The sequence below is a fragment of the Vanacampus margaritifer genome, chromosome 6 (genome assembly GCF_051991255.1).
Source record: "Vanacampus margaritifer isolate UIUO_Vmar chromosome 6, RoL_Vmar_1.0, whole genome shotgun sequence".
NCBI classification, from domain to species: Eukaryota; Metazoa; Chordata; class Actinopteri; order Syngnathiformes; family Syngnathidae; genus Vanacampus; species Vanacampus margaritifer.
Window position 1 is genome coordinate 23106514 of NC_135437.1, and position 17934 is coordinate 23124447.

Below are 17934 nucleotides of genomic sequence, written 5' to 3' on the forward strand. Positions count from 1 at the left end.
AAAGCCTCGGTGACACCTTGAAGTTTGAACAGAAGCTGTCTAAGAACATTATGGGAAAGAAGGGGACGCCAGTAAACGCTAACGTCAAAGTGAGTGACGCCGAAAACTCAACAAAAATGAATTTACCAGGTGTGGAATACACAGAAACGTCCGCCAAGGGCGCAATAAACATCTCTAAAGTGCAAACCAACAACATAACCAAGAAGTCTGTCAACAAACGAAAGAAAGGGGACTCCAAAGACAACAGTGAAAGTTCCAACGTTAACCCCCACTTGTTGCCAGCGACCCAATGGCACTCGAATAAACACGACACGTCCAATACGATTTCAACCATTGAACTCATGATGGAAACAAGTTCAACATCTCGGCGAATTGAAAGGTTAACTTCGACAGTAGAGCAGCTTGGAGCGGATGTTGATTTCCACAAAGACATGCTGAAACAGACGAAACTGGAAATTGAACAACTGAAAAGAGAGAACCGTATGCTCAGCGCTGGAGTTGTTAAACTAGAAATTAAACAACTGAAAAGAGAGAACCGTATGCTCAGCACTGGAGTTGCTGAAAACAAGTTCTACGATCAGGGACACTTCTAGACCAAAAAGGACCAAATATACCCCCCCCCCCCTTAAAAAACAACAAAACAGGATGATGAGTTGCTTTTATTACAGAATTGACATATAAAAGCACTGGCTACATACAGTAAGCGATGCTAACATGAGTGAGAGAAGAGGTGAACGTGTATGTCAGAGTGTGGTGCTTAGCATCATTGGAAAAGTCAATCTAGGAATTTAAAATATTTGTCGTATTTGAGTGTCGACATAGTCCACTGACTGAGGCTGAAGAGGATGGACGGCAGCCATAGGATATAATACTATTTTCCATAGGCTGCATCTGTGGCGCAGTTTGGAAGTGGTAATCTTTTACATACAGTACATCAGTTGTTTTCTTAAGCCATTGTTTGCTCAGTTTTGCATCACAAGCTTAGTCACTCAACTATTAAATTATCTTTATTTTTCAGCAATATAAGTGACATTTTTACATTCACTTCAAACTTGTTAGTTGAGAGCTCCGTTCATTATTTTCAATCAGTTCTACTCACTTTTTAAATGTATTTTAAAAACCTGTTTAAAGGACCTCTGAATGATTCTTTAATGGCATTTCATGTTAGTGGTATATGTCATGAATGTAAGAGAAAGCTACTTTTTGTGTGTGTTGTAGAAGTGGTAAAGCAGTCTGACATAATACAAGAAAAACCTTAAGATGAGTCAAATGCAATGTTTTGGGAACGGCAGTGGGGAAATAGAATCATACTAGGTTAATTGGAATGTAAGTTAATTGTATACTGCCACCACATTTCACCATTCAGGTACGGAGTCAAAGCCAGAACACACCACAGCACTTTAGTGCACATTCCGATATTTCTTATTTTATATACATTTACTACTTTGTTCTTTATATACTACAATTCCTATACTATAACAACAACAACAAACATTATTTTCATCTTTTACTGTCATTTTATTACCGCTAGATAGTTGTATTACAGTACACCAAATAATGTACAATGCACCAACCGAGCTGAATGAATTTTTAACTACTAATTTACGTTCTGTCATTAGAGATGGCACTTGAAAATAATTTGCATTTCAAGAAAGAAAAATAACAGAGTCACTACAAAATGATATTGAAAAAATACCTTGTTGGTAGAGAACAGCAAAGCGAAGTAATGAAGTACTACTACTACTACTACTACTACTTAAATACATTTTTAGTTATTTTGTGATGACTTTTTACTTTATGCCCTAAACAGATATTTGTACTTTCTACTCTTGTATATATACAAATATACTTGATCCTTTTTTTCTTTCTTTTTTTAACCTCCGCAGATGAACACTTGATCGATCGATTGGTTGAAATCTTGGGGACTTATTGGGGACATGCAGCTTCAAAGAAAATGGAAACAGATTTGGAGAAGCAAGATGTTTTATAGCATTATTGGAAGAAAATAAAACTTAAGGAGTTGAATCTATGTAGCATCAAAAGTGACAATGAGGAAAATAAAACTGCTGATATTACGATAGATACATTCATTCTGTAATCGCTGTCCAATTATGTTGTTCACAAATACAGTTGTAAGGTGCAGGTATCCTTGTTGTCCGCTTGGAGTCGCCATACTACGGGGTATTTTGACGCGGATAAACATAAATGGAAACAATTTCATACGTGTGATGATTCATCCATCAGCATCACGATGTCTTCACAGTGAATTGATCCTATGTAATTGTTATCGCTGCATCTGAAGTCATTTGGTCCAGTTCTGAATGAATGAAGGGTTTTTGCTCAAATTACCGCCATCATCTGACAATCATACAGCATTGGAAGAATTTCCTTACTGTCACTGGTATAAATAAACGTACAATATATATATAATCCTTCATACCAAGTATTATTTTCATTTATAACAAATTGAATGTACCATTATTAGTGTCAGAGTTGTCTTTTTTGATGAGTTGTCGGCTCGTGTCTGTGGCGTAAGGATGACGTGAAAGACGGCAGTGCTGTTACGATGAACGTGATTGGAAAAAAAAGTTTGTTCGTTCGCGTCAAATAAGTTTGACTTCCTTAATGTCTACAAAGGAGTTACTTAAGAAGCCCATAAGTGCATCGGACGCAACATTAATTCTAACTCATATTTACCCGTGGTCTTCGATGAGTTTTCCTGCCTTCATGTGATATCGAAATGGTAAATGATGTGGTATTAAATATTTATCAAGTTGAAAAATGCACGTGAACGCCCCCTAATATCGTGTTTTTATTGCGCTGGAGAACTGGGAATTTCTTTTGATACCCGAATTTTCAAGCTGTGAGAACTTTTCAACTTTCAACATGTCTGATTCGTAAATAGTAAAAAAAAAAAAAAAAAAAAAAAGAATAAAAAAATAAATAAAAAATAACACTTACAAAGGCTTTATCGTCTGCTAGCAAGTTGTTTTAGAATCTACACAATTACGTAGCTTATACACAAATCGAAGTCCTGTCCTTTATAACTCATTATTTGCCGTAACTGTTCAGTTTTACAATTAGTATTTATTTATGTATTTAGTTTTACTACGACAACAAAAGCAGATGAACAGAACGAGTTTCCAAGTGGTAAGGTCCATCTTTCCCATAGCACGTGAAGGTAGGGCTCATGTCATTTGAAGTGTATAGAAACGGAAACCATGTTGTACCTACATAGCCAAAAAACGTGTAGCTATCAGTATGTTAATTTGAAATTTTTAATTAATCTGAAGTATTGAATTCAATCGTTCTTATATCCCATGACTACACATATTTAGTTTTATAAAAATATATATTTTTGATTAAACGCAACAGGAGTGATTCGTCAAATATGATAAAGTAATTTGTATGCACGGTGAGAATCGTGTAGTAGCGCAATAGTGCAGGTCATACCGTATATAGCAATTTATTGTGAAGGTGTTACACTTTTATTTTGAAGTCATACACACTGCTTCCCAAGTTGTAGACTGAGCGGTGACTGGTGACTTATCCGGCAAAGGAGCGTTACAGCAGGTAGACCACTCACAGTTTCACAGTGAATTGCTTTGGTGCAACCAGACTGTACTTTGGGAATTTCTTTTTTGATTATGTAAGGAAATTGATTCAGGATGAAGATAAGATGTTGCAAAGAGACATAAGGTAAGCGACTTTTATTTTGTCTTTATTAGCTAAACAAGTTTATGATCAACATATGTGAAACTTTATTGTCACATTGATGCATTCATTCAATTGTGTTTTGCATTACTGAAAAAACGAGTAAATCAACTAAAGCAATTAAGGCAGAAGATCAGAATTCATGCAGCTACATCGGGAGAGGAATGCGAACGTTTATTATCTTAGCCTTATGCAGCCTTTGAACATTTTTACCGTCTGTATAACATCTGCTTTTTCACATAGCAGTTGAGCTTGGATGGCTTGACACTCAAACACTTTTTTATTTTTTTAAATTGCCAATCTTGTGTCTCCGATACTGCACACACATTTTCTTTTAATTATTATTATTTTCTAAAAACTGCCAACTATTATGCATGTTGCATGCACGGAATCAGAGGAGTTTGTAGTTTAAGTCAATAGGTATTTACACATTAAATAGGTATAGCAATAGCAATAGCAATAGCAATAGCAATAGCAATAATAATAATAATAATAATAATAATAATAATAATAATAATAATAATAATAATAATAATAATAATTCACGTGTCGTAGATCAGCATACAAATAGAACAAATATTTAATAATACAAATATGTTAACAGGGGTGGGCAGTTTATATACTGGAGGACAGAGAGTGGGGGTGGGGGTGAATTATTTATCACTTCTACTCGAGGGTCAAATAGTAGTGATGGGAAAATGAAGCTTCATGAATCACCGTCACTTCCATTTTTTTTACTTCTCTAGCTGATGCTCTTGATTTAAAGATGGAATTTAATTTTTTATTACATTTCCAATGGAAATTAATAATATATACAGTATTACAGTAATGGCAATTGATTAACTTTCCTCTGCATCTTTAAACTAAGAGCACCATCTAGAGGAGGGAAAAAAAATCACCATTTTCCCACACACATCCAAAATGCTATTTTAAGTAATGGACAAAATACATGCTAAATACCTGGTCTTTTGATAATATTTTTTTTATACATGTATTAAAGATCCACTGTCCTAACTCAACAACAAAGGGTTTGAATCAAACTGCAAAATAACAGTTTTTTCCCCCTAGTGCCACTGCCAAGGGCTCCCTTGCATAAAAATTGCCATCTAAGGATTACACAAAACTGCAGAACAAACAAACGTTTAATCTAAAAACTCATTTTGTACAAATCAAAAATCAACTCACTCAAAATTAATATATAATAGTATTATAATTAATATTGTTGAGGTAGGGGAGACAGGGACTAGTTGTATCATGGGTAAGTTGTCACATTGCGATTTTCTTCTCGACCAGAGGGCGCAACGAAAAAGTGGAATACTAATTTTCTTCGTCTAAATGGTCAGGGGTTGTGTACTGTCTGAGAAGAGAATAGCACATTATGAGCTGAGAGTAACAATTTTCGACTTCATATATTTCGAAACAGGTGACGTGTACAGACAAATTCTAGCAGCAAATCATGTGGACTCGTTAGAGGAGAGATTCAGGTATCTTTTCATGCCTCAGTCACTGCTCTGTTTTAAGCTCTGTTCATTCTCCTCGCGAGAAATAAAATCTTGTCTTCCTTCGGTGTCCGTTTATTATATGTTCAAGGTCGAATGAACCTGACACTAACTTTAAACGAGAGCAAATATTAGCTAACATGGTATTTTTGGGCAACTTGTCTCAGTCATTTTGGGGTTTGTTGTCACATATGCAAAGAATGGGCCAAAGAAAAATGCAGCTCTGGCAACTCGGTTTTTGTATGCCAGAATTGCTCTTCATGAGTCTGAAGAGTAAGGAAATTAGTTTGCCAGGTTTTATGTCATTGTTTAAATTTTTTTTTTCCAGTTGTTGATGGAACTACAGTATGCCCCCATGTTAGGACTGGTTTAAGTTTCATGATGAACCATCCATTATCAATTAAGCTAAATCATTTATTTTTTGAAATTCAACTTAATCTCAAATTTCCAGTTTAAATTGAGCAAAACTGGCATTTGAGGCTGAGAGCTATGACCTACATGCCAGCAGTTCCTAAGGACTTTAATCGATTACATAATATTTTATGTTAAAGTTTGCTCAATGACGCTAGTAAATTTACAAGATCAATGACAAACAATTTCTCTAGCTGTAAAAAGAAAAGGGATAATTTTGTCCTTGTTTTACTTTATTAGTTGCAAAATCCAGTGTGATATATCTTGATATCTATAGTGTGACAACTTACCCATTGGTGGGGCAACATGTCACTTGTTCACTCCCTCTATTTGATGGCTCATAACTCTGCACTGACACAAGGTATGAAAATGACATGAATACAAAAAATATACCTAAGACTTTGGTCTTTCATCTGGTATACATTTTGTTTATATATGATGTATTAATTCCAGGAACTAGATAAAAGTATAAAAAGTGATACAACTAGCCCCGGTCTCCCTAGTCCCTACTATGTTTGTTATGCATATGTATATCATTCTAAATCCGCCCAAAATGATTATGGCAACTCACGCTATAGTGTAGGGCAGTACTTCCACAGAAAGCGCAACTCAGAGCCATACATAGAGAGAGTTTGGCCTATTGAAAACACGGACGCCATGTTGCTACCCTTGGCCACAGGATGGGGTGTGCGCTCAAGCGTGTAGCCCATGAGCATGCCTATCAATTTGCACGCAAAACGCTAGATAACTTTCTTTCACAAAATACCTTTTATTTTTTTTTAGCCTTTGAGGTATTTGACAAGCTACTGCATGTATGATTCAGGCTATTACTACATGCATTTTGATTTTCAGTGTTGTGAATGCTGGTAATTAGGGGTTTGCCCAAAAAATTGATTCTCATAAGAATCACGATTCTCATTTAGTACGATTCAGAATCGATTTTAAATGTCCCAAAATCTATTTTATTTAAATAATTTTATACTGTCTTGCCTTTGTCTGTGTGTGCCTTTATTTGGCGCTGTTCATGTTGTACCTGGTTTGGCCACTGAGGGGCAGTGTGGTTCCACGCGGTATAATACACTGTTAAGTTGTAGCGACATTAGAGAGTAAAAGGAAAAAGTCACGATCAAGTTATTTAAATAAAAGTTGTTTTTTTTTGCAGCGTGAAGCCGTTCTTTTGAGTGATAAAAGTGTCGCAAGTAGCGCGCTATTTAGCATTAGCGAGTCAGACTGCACATCTATAGAGTGAAGCAAAAATCAGTGTCATTTAAATCATTTTGAATCAAAGATCGTTCTTAATCGAAAATAGTTAAAATAAGTTTATTTTAAGTCCATTCACTTGGTACAGGCTTATAATTGAAATCAATTATATTTTTATTGTCAATTATAACTCTTGATAAAACAGAACCTAGAACATATCGACATGCCATACACACACACACACATCCACAATAAATAGAAGGCATAGAACTCTGGATTATGTTAACACTCGTGAACGTTTTAATGAACGTATTTAAACATTAATGAATATTAATGTTATTAATATGATCTCATCTGTATGTGTTAGTATCATTAATTTGTGCTTAAATTCACAGCTTTCACTGTCTTTGCTGTTGTACTATTGTTTTTATTATTCATGTTATATGTAAAGCGCTTTGTTACTGCTGCGGCTGTTGTGAAATGCTCTATATAAATAAAGTTGTATTGTATTGTATTGCATTGTATTATATAAATACGATCTGCATGCTGTGCTGCGCCCGGGCTCTGCACAGAGACGGTGAGACCGAGAGCTTTCCGGAATAGCAGCGTAGTAGATATATAAACAGATGTCACGTGTTGCTGTTTATGGGTACATAAAGCAGCGGAACCAGTAACGTTACCTACAAGCACCAACACAATTTGACTGGTGAATGTTTTGGGTTTGTAAAAAGAAATATATTTTTATTATTCTTATTTTTATATTATTTATTTATTTATTTGGATGCTCATTCCTGACTTAATAACGGTTTAGCTTAGTAGGATTTCAACAGTCACTGGGCAGACATCCAAATAAAGCCAATAAATCAAACACAGGGTTCACCAATTCCGGTCCTCGAGGTCCGAAGTCCTGCAGGTTTTATACGTTTCCGCTCACTAGCACACCTGATTCATATAATTAACTCATCAGCATGCAAGGCAACGATTCTGATCTTTAGTATCAGGTGTGTTGGTAGGCGGAAACATCTAAAACCTTTGCGCGGCGCTAACTGGTATAAATGGAGCGTGTAAACCACTAAACGCACGCAAATGGGGAAATTCAGCTCTAACTGCGCTGTCAACCAGATTGCGTCGGTGGTTTATACGTCATTGCATACATTTGGCGGAGAAATTGCCCGCCCCCCCTCACACTAATCACGCATGGTGCGTAGGGTGTGAGAGAGGAGCGGCGAAGGTGGGGGCATTTTTCTCTGTTGGTTTACAACACATGACGTAACCCGGGCTGAGCGGTGGTGGTGGTGGTGAGGTGGGGGGCATTTTGTAATCACTTTCACGTGAAAGATGCATACTGTATGCCCACGTGCTTGCGCTGGTATAACAAGGCGCAAACTGCGGGTGCAGATGTGGAGCCATTTTTAGCACTGTTAGCGGACGCAGCGCATTCTTACTGGATTTGGCCCTAAGTTTGCCAATTGCCCCACATTTATGCATATAATTTATTTTTCAACTGAAGACTGATGCACGTGTTACTTGGACAAATTAATTGACATATTTTTGGTGTTTACCTGAATTTGGAGAATTGTTTATCCATTCATGCAGAATGTTGGTCAGAAACAGACACATTTGGACAAGAGTTCCTGGCTTGTAACTTCCTCAAGATTTCTGATGGTATAGAATTCAAGTCTCTTTGTGTGCCAGTCATGTTATACAGAGACAACACTCAGTTCCACACAATAATAATAATAATAATAATAATAATAATAATAATAATAATAATAATAATAATAATAATCAATTGTATTTATAATGCAATTTACATTTCCAAGTGCTCCAGTGTCAGATAATAAATAAATAAATAAATAAAGTCTCACTCTTGTTTTTAGAACACGTTTCTGTCAACATGCAAATGAGGAGAGTAGATTGGAAGTCAAATTGATTGAAAAACAAAACAGAACTCGTAGTACTTGCGTGGACTCAGGTAATTACATGCTAAATGTTTTTCTGTCTATTTGTCAGCCCTGTGAATGATGGGTGATCAGTCTAGGCCAGTAGTAGGGAACCCTGCAGGTCCTCAAGACCCGCTGTCCTGCCTGTTTTCCATGTCTCCCTCCATCAACACACCTGATTGATGAATAAGATCATTATCAAACTTCTACAGAGCTTGCTGATTAGCTGATCAGTTGAGTCAGCTGTGTTAGAGGAGAGAGACATGGAAAACAGGCAGGACAGTGTCTCTCAAGGACCAGGGTTCCTTATCCCTGGTCTAGGGTGTGTCCTGCCTCTCGCCTGTATACGCCGGTAAATGCTTCGTCCCTCAGATAATGCATGTATGGATAACTATGAAAGAAAATGCATTAGCTCGCTGCAATTTTTATGAGAATGTAAATTGGACGTATGGGAACATCATTTCAAGGAGAGGCAGAAGGTCAGTTATTTTGTTGTGTGTGCTCAGACATGAGCTTGATACATTTTGATTAATGGCAGAATAATATAACTGAATTACTTTTTCATTTCATGTCCACCTCAATTCATTAAAGGCAGCCCCCAAGAGAAAAAGTTCAATATGTGAAGAGATGAGCTAGGACTTGCAGTGGTGGAGCTGTGTGGTGGCTATAGGGAGGCCAGCCCACATATAGGGCAATATTTTAATACCTGTGACTTTCCTGACATTTTCACATTGGTGGAGTATCCTTAGATCACATTCCACTTGTATTAAACTCGACAAAAAAGTAATTGAACATCAGATTCTTCAGTTACGTTAAGTAATATATGCCTCTTATATATAGTAACATACCATATTGAATAATAAAGAAATATATATATATTTTTAAAACAATAACTTTTCAGATACAGGAGGCTGCAATCATGCAAATGTGCGGCATCATGTGTGTCCAAAGTATGCCCACGCCCACGCCGTGCCCGTGGCCAGTGGCCAGTGCGTCATCCTAGCCATCCCACTAAAAAATTTCTCGCTACTCCACTATCCAGGAAAACACCATAATATGTCTCATTCATTTTCCCTATACCGTTCTCTAGGGCTGGGCAATAAATCAAATTAATTTGATTAATTGTCATTTAAATAATCAAATCATTGAAAAGTTGCAAAATCGAGTTTCTTCTTAATTATTAAAAGCTGTTGTTCTTATGTTGTGTTACATCCAAATGTTATTTTGAGTTGTAAATTTTCACAAGTGGCAGAATGCTGGATTAGTGGTGTACAAGACATGTTTACAATAGCTACTGTTAACATTTTTAATTCTTTATTTTATATTTTAATCATTTTGAATTTAGTTATAGATGTGTAGATGCACATCTACACAGGTGTAATAATGTCAAACTCAATATAACTCGACCTTAACCTATCTGTTATCTTGTTTTGTCTAAATTCCCTGTTTTGTCCTGCTTGTGAAAATTCAAGTTCAATCTAGCATGCTGAGATTCTTTTTTGTCTAAATGTGAAAGATCAACCTAGCATACTGTGAGAATGAAATCTGATTTTCGTATTTGATGGGAGGAGAGAGGCGTTTTTCTGTACAAACTCTGATTGTAATAAAAGGGCTGTGTCTCCTTGGGGGAGAGACACACACATATTGGATGACACTGCTTGGGCTATATGCAATTGTGTGACCAGAGATCTCTGTAATGAATCAACCTTGCAAGGACCCTTTTCACAAGAATCTCATCTTTGATTTATTTGAACACGCACAAGATTACAAACATATTAAAATCCTTCACTACCAACTACTTAATTGTGGCATTTCAGCACAAACTATAAATGTTAAGTTTATGTTAAAACAAATTTAGAATCAGTAAACATTATTGTTGTCTGAACATTTAGTGCAGGAATTATTTTTGAATAAACAAATACATGTTTGTTGGGTTTATTAGATTAAAATCAATTCAAATCATAATCGTCCAGAATGACTGGAATTTTTTTTTTTGGGGGGGGGGGGGGGGGGGGTTGGCTATGTCGCCCAGCCCTACTGTTCTCTATATTTGTCATGAGTAAGACAACCTCAAAATATGCCTTGCTTTTCAGAGGTGTGATAAATTAAATTGACTTGAAAGTCAGCAATCACGATTTACTTAAATCACATATCCTCAGATGTATGACATTTCAAGAATTGGTGTGATGACATTATTCAAATGTCCCTTGCAAGGCATACATTTAGCTCTTTTTCCCCCTACCCCCCACCCTCACAAAAAAATGCTCTTCGTGGTATTGCAGTAATGTCACACAGTAATGTGCAGTAATGTCACACACCTTTGAATCATCTCCTTACTCCTACACAGAATGATCAATTCCATTAATTTAATACAGTAATTCCCTCTAGTGACACTACTGCCAAGCATGTTAGGAAAGATTGATTATTTATGAAAATTGATACAAATTGATCCCCTTCTTCCCTTTCTTCTGTTTTCTTTCCTGTTCTAGGTGACTGATTAGGTGCCTGGGGGCTGTTCAGAAATTCAATCACAAGAGACAATCACCTATAATGTCGTATTCACTCATGCGTTTGTTTCCATCTGTATTAGCTTACAATGTAGACCCGATGATCAACTCAATTACAAACAAGCCAGCAGCAAGTTTCAAGTAACAATTGGCATTGCATTAGTTTTAAATCAAACTGCATGAGATGAGAGTCAGCTGTCAATGCAGGGGAAGGAACATGTCCCTCAATTTCTTTTAATTAAACAATTCTAGCCTTTACTAACTCACACTCGGAGAGAAAAACAGTGAAGCTTTTCAAATAGACATGACTGACAATGTGAGCTCCAGAGTTGACACTCCAACTAACATATCCCTGAGTCCCAGCATTGTCATTTCCCAGTCCCTGGAGTACAAGACGGTATCTGTTTTCTTGGTCCTGCTTGTGTGCGGCGTCGGCATTGTTGGTAACATCATGGTAGTCCTTGTTGTCCTGACCAGCCGCCACATGAGGACGCCAACAAATTGTTACCTGGTGAGCCTGGCCATAGCTGACTTAACTGTTTTAGTAGCGGCGGGACTTCCTAACATCTCAGACAGTCTCACGGGAACCTGGGTGTTCGGGCACGCTGGCTGCTTGGGAATCACCTACCTGCAGTACTTGGGCATAAATGTGTCATCCTGCTCCATCACCGCCTTCACTGTGGAAAGGTGAGTATGGCCAGGCAACACTTTGTAGAAAACAATGAATGACCAAGATGGCTCTGCGGATGCCGGATGGTCACCTCGGTATTCTGCACTTTCAGTCTTACTGCACTACGAGGTACCTTACACTGCTTAATAACTGTCTGTGCTTATGTGTTTATGTTCTAAATCTGTAGTCTCCAAGCTTCTTCCCGCTACGGGCCAGTTCATACAAGTAGCCTACATACAGTACTGCTCACTGTTATTGACACCCCTTCATTTTTTTTGCATGATCTCGACAATATTTTCAGAACATTTTTTTATTCAATGGGAATGTACCAAATTTATATCATCAGGACCTTTTAATTGGATGTCCAAAGTAATTCAACAAAGGAAATTGTTTTTAACTTACATAAAGAAAAAAAATAGAAAACAGCAATAATGGCACCCGTTTTTGATATTTGGTTGCACACCCTTTGGCATTGATGGCAGCTTCCAAACGTTTCTTGTAGCCATCTCTTCACTTCTCTGCTGGTATTTCCCCCAACTCTTCCTTTGCAAATTGTTCAAGCTCTTGAATGTTTGCAGGTTTTTTAACCCCAATGGCACATTTCAGCTCATATCAAAGATTGAGATCGGGGGTCGTTTTTAACCATTCCTGTGTGCTTTTGGTGTACTTTGGATCTTTATCTTGCTGGAAGACCCATGACCTTCAACTCAAACCAAGTTGTCTAACACTTGGTTGGACATGTCCCACTACAATGTCTTGATAATTCTCTGGTTTCATGATTCTTGTGATACGATCAAGGCCTCCAGTACCAGATGCAGCAAAGCAGCCCCACAGAATTATGGTTCCTGCATCATGCTTAACTGTAGGGAGGCTGTTCTTTTCCTTGGAAGCTTTATTGCGTTGTCTGTAAACAAACTGTTGGCGCGCATTGCGAAAAATATCTATTTTTGTTTAATCTGTCCACAGAACAGTTTCCCAAAATAATTGTGGTTTGTCCAGGTACTCCTTGGCAAAGGTTAGCCATTCTTTTCTCAGGAATGGTCTTTGCCCATGAAGCCATGTTTTTGGTTCAGTGTGTGGCGTATGGTGCTTCTTGAAACCGTGATCCCAAACTGTTGCAGGTTGGCTTTCAGGACTTTGGATGTTTAACGTGGTGTTTTTTCCACCATTCGCACCAACCGTCAAATACTTCTGTCATCAATTTCTCTCTTCCCCCCACGTCCATGGAGGTTCTTGACAGGTCCATGCTCGTCCAGCTTCTTAATAACATTACTCACTGCTGAAACAGGGATATCAAAATCTTTGGAAATGGCTCTGTCTATACCATTTGGAGGTCTTGTGTTTGTGAACAATTGCACTTCTGATGTCCTCAGACAGCTCCTTTGTTTTCACGCTTTTGACAAAATATCAAAGTCATCATTCATTGGTTAATTCATGTCAATTGGGCACAGACAATTTAGAACAGGGAATTCTCATTTGTCATTTACCAAAGGTGAGTCACAATGTGTTTCCATAATGCCAATAATGGTGAGCAGGACTGTACTTTTAGCATCAGATGCATATTCCAGGTCTTTTCTGAAGAGGGGTTGCATAATAATAATAATAAGTTACAAACTTGCATAATAAAGATGATTCAGATTCTGATAACCAGAGCAACACTCATAGATTATAGCCTAAATGTATAGTAATTAGGGGTCTTTTCCCCATCGTAATTAATCGCATGACTTCAATAGTTAAGTCACGATTAATCGCAAATTGTATATGTTCTAAATGTACAATAAAATCCATCCATCCTCGACCGCTTATCCGAGGTTGGGTCGCGGGGGCATCAGCTTTAGTAGGGAAGCCCAGACATCCCTCTCCCCAGCCACTTCAACCAGCTCCTCCAGCAGGATCCCAACGCGTTCCTAGGCCAGCCGAGAGACATAGTCTCTCCAGCGTGTCGACCCACAGCTTGTGACCATAGGTGAGGGTTAGGAACGTCGATCGACTGGTAAATCGAGAGCTTCGCTTTTTGACTCAACTCCTTCTTTACCACAACGGACCGATACAGAGTCCGCATCACTGCAGACGCTGCACCGATCCATCCTGCCCTCACTCGTGAACAAGACCCGAAGATACTTGAACTCCTCCACTTGGGGCAGGATCTCATCCCCGACCCAGAGAGGGCACCACCCTTTTCCGACTGTGGACCATGGTCTCGGATTTGGAGGTGCTGATCTCCATCCCAACCGCTTCACACTCGGCTGCGAACCGCTCCAGTGAGAGTTGGAAATCACAGCTTGATAAAGTCAACAGCACCACATCATCTGCAAAAAGCAGAGATGCAATACTGAGGCCACCAAACTGGACCCCGTCAACACCTCGGCTGCGCCCAGAAATTCTGTCCATAAAAGTTATGAACAGAATCGGTGATAAAGTACAGTGTCAATTCTGATAAAAAAAAAAGATCAAATGCTATCACAAAAGCTTAGTCTCAGTCGACCAAGTCTGCTTCATGCTCGCGGAAGAGGCGGGACTAATGCCGGCCCCCTGGGACACAGTTTAAAAGCCAGCGCGCAAAGGAACTTCCTCCTCTTCTTCTCTTCTTCTTCGCCCTTCTCCCTCTTCGCTCTTCCTGCCCCATGAACTTCTCCTGACCAAACTCTAGAAACGTGGTCGCCGAACACGCTAAGAGCGACTATGCAGCTTATTTCTTTGAGCCCTGGACTTGAGACACAACGCGTGCCCCAAAGCACGCATTAAGCAAGGACTCGCAACCAAACTGCGGATCCCCAAAAGGCGTGTGCCTGCTCCTGCCAAGAGCCGACCCACCTACCTTCCGCTCTCTGATTCACGCAGCGCCCCGCCAACCCGGTCCCACGACGACTGTTAGGCACCGAGCCGCTGCACGCCAGCGACCCATTTCTGCTCCACCCGTGCGCCTGAGATGCCCCGCAGCGACCAAACCAACTGACTGCGGCCTCTCAACCACACAAGCACATCACCACCAACCGGGATTTGTGCCAGCTAAGGACCTGCCGTGGCCTCCACGCCACGCGTGCTCCTCGCCACCAACCGGAGACATGCAGCGGCCTCTCAGTCGTGCGCCCATCACTATCAGCCAGAGACTCCAGTGCAGCATTCCAGCTGCGTGTGCGCCGACCACCCAGATTGCCTCCAACGGAGTTTTCTTCAACTGAGGATCAACACTCGCCGAGTCCCTCTTTCTCCCGTGCATTTGAACCAGCCGTGAGTGCGCTTTCATTGCAATCTGACCATATACTACTAGTGCTTTTATTCAAACATAAAAGGATTGACAGGTCAAAACGCTTCCATCTCTATTCCCTATCTACTTTTTTTATCCCCTTTTTATCTTAGTTCGTTAGGTTGCAGGTTTTCTTTTGATCTTTGATTCACACCTTTTTTATTCCGTTCAATTAATAGGTTAGGCTGTGACTGATATATGTGTGTGTTTACTAAATAATTTTGTTGTCTAGAAATTCAATTTCTGCCGAATCATTTGTGTTTACTGAGTGTATTAGTAATTCTCTTAATAAAGCAAAGAACTCCATGATTAACTAAAGTAGCAATTTCAGATTATGAATACTTGGTAATAGGATTTTTATCGTTTATTTTGCTCCTACAAACAAGCAAAGTCAATGTGGTGCCCCCAGAGGTTGCTGAGGAAATGACAACTCCCCTCAGTACCGTCTAAATTTTTCATAAGCCATTACGGCAACCCAAATAATCGCTACACCAGGGAGGCTGAGGAGTGTGATCTCTCTATAGTTGGAACACACCCTCCGGCCCCCCTTCTTATAAAGGGGGACCACCACCCCGGTCTGCCAATCCATGGGCACTGTCCCCAATGTCCACGTGATGTAGAGGCGTGTCAACCACAACAGCCCCACAACATCCAGAGCCTTTAGGAACTCCGGGCAGATCTCATCCACCCCCGGAGCCCTGCCAATGAGGAGCTTTCCAACCACCTCAGTGTCTTCGACCCCAGAGATAGGAGAGCCCACCTCAGAGTCTCCAGACTCTGCTTCATCAAAGGAAGGTGGAATTGAGGAGGACTTCGAAGTATTCTCCCCACCGACTCACGACGTCCCGTGTCGAGTTCAGCAGCACGCCATCCCCACTATAAACAGTGTTAATGGTGTACTGCTTTCCTCTCCTGAGATGCCAGAGGGCGGACCAGAATTTCCTTGAAGTTGTCCGGAAGTCGTTTTCCATGGCCTTACCAAACTCTGTTTCGAGTTTTTGCCTCAGTGACCGGCGAAGCCGCGTTCCGCTTGGCCAGTCCGTACCTGTCAGCTGCCTCCAGTGTCCCACAGGCCAAAAAGGCCCGATAGGACTCTTTCAACTTGACGGCATCCCTTACCACTGGTGTCTACCAGTGGGTTTGAGGATTTCCGCCACAGCACCGACCACGTTACGGCCACAGCTACGATCTGCTGCCTCAACAATGGAGGCACGGAATTTGGCCTACTCGGACTCAATTTCCCCCGCCTCCCCCGGGACAAGGGAGTTCTACCGGAGTTGGGCATTGAAACTCCTTCTGACAGGGGATTCCGCCAGACGTTCCCAGCAAACTCTCACAATACGTTTGGGTCTGCCAGGTATAACCAGCATCTTCCCCCACCATCGGAGCCAACACACCACCAGGTGGTGATCAGTTGACAGCTCCGCCCCTCTCTTCTCTTCAAGTCGATCATAGAACTGCGGCCTAGGGTGTCCTGGTGCCAAGTGCAAATATGGACACTCCTATGTTTGAACATGGTGTTCGTTATGAACAATCCGTGACGAGCACAGAAGTCTAATAACAGAACACCACTCGGGTTCTGATCGGGGGGGCCTTTCCTCCCAATCACGCCCCTCCAGGTTTCACTGTCATTGCCCACGTGAGCGTTGAAGTCTCCCAGCAGAATGAGGGAATCACCAGAGGGAGCGCTCTCCAGCACTCCAAGGACTCAAAAAAGGGTGGGTACTCTGAACTGCTGTTTGGTGCATAGAAACAAACAACAGTCAGGACCTGTTCCCCCACCCGAAGGCGGAGGGAGGCTACCCTCTCGTCTACCGGGGTGAACCCCAACGTACAGGCGCCAAGCCGTGGGGCAATCAGTATGCCCACACCTGCTCTGCGCCTCTCACCGTGGGAAGAGAGTCCAACCCCTCTTGATCCGTGTGTGGAGGAGAGTCCGACTATATCTAGAGGGAATTTCTCTGCCTCACACACCAGCTTGTGGTCCTTCCCTGCCAGAGACGTGACATTCCATGTCCCAAGAGCTAGCTTCTGTAGCCAGGGATCGGACCGCCAAAGTCTCCGCCCATGGCTGCCGCCCAGCCCACTATGCACCCGGCCCCTTTGGCCTCTCCCACCGGTGGTGAGCCAACGGGAAGGGGGACCCTTGTTGCCTCTTCGGGCTCTTCGGCCCCATGGGTGCAGGCCCGGCCACCAGGAGCTCGCCGATGAGCCCCACCTCTGGGCTTGGCTCCAGAGGGGGGCCCCAGTGACCCGCGTCCAGGCAAGGGAAACGCAATACATTTAATGTGTTTATCATAAGGGGTCACAGCATTTTATTGTACAATAAAATGTACAATAAAATGTTTTTTCCCTAAGTTTTAACTCTCATTAACATAAAAGTGGATTTTTTTAAACTAATAGAAATATGGCTGCATCTTTTAGTCATTGACACAGTAATTTCATAATAATTCGTAATATTGAGTTTAAAAAAAAAGTACTGTACTGTAAAAAACGAGTGCTTATATTGATTTGTGTTGAGGTCATTTTTCTGCCACATTGTATAATTGTATTCGTAAGACGTTGGTGACAGCTCAATGCAGTTTTCTTTTCATATTATCTAATCTTTAACATGAAGTAACTTGTGAAATTCAGCAATTTTTTAAAAATTGGAAAATACAACTTGACCTCAGTCTCCACAAGTATATGCATTATTAATAAATGTATTATGTACTGTTAAATTTTGACGTGGACGTGTATGCTG

The 17934-nt window shown here is 40.4% G+C and overlaps 1 protein-coding gene across 2 annotated transcripts in view; it reads left to right on the forward strand.

Moving 5' to 3' along the window:
* Positions 1 to 3537: 3537 nt before the first annotated feature.
* The window catches only part of trhr2 (thyrotropin releasing hormone receptor 2), a 31066-nt gene continuing 16669 nt past the window's right edge, over positions 3538 to 17934 (forward strand). Inside the window, exons 1-3 of one of the 2 annotated variants that reach the window (XM_077569502.1) lie at positions 3554 to 3573; positions 3655 to 3699; positions 11257 to 11961. In XM_077569502.1, the coding sequence (XP_077425628.1) occupies positions 11579 to 11961 (383 nt within the window). In that variant the 5' untranslated portion in view covers positions 3554 to 3573; positions 3655 to 3699; positions 11257 to 11578. Of the gene's footprint in view, positions 3700 to 11256; positions 11962 to 17934 lie in introns of both variants that reach the window. The other variant, XM_077569501.1, reaches the window with a different exon arrangement.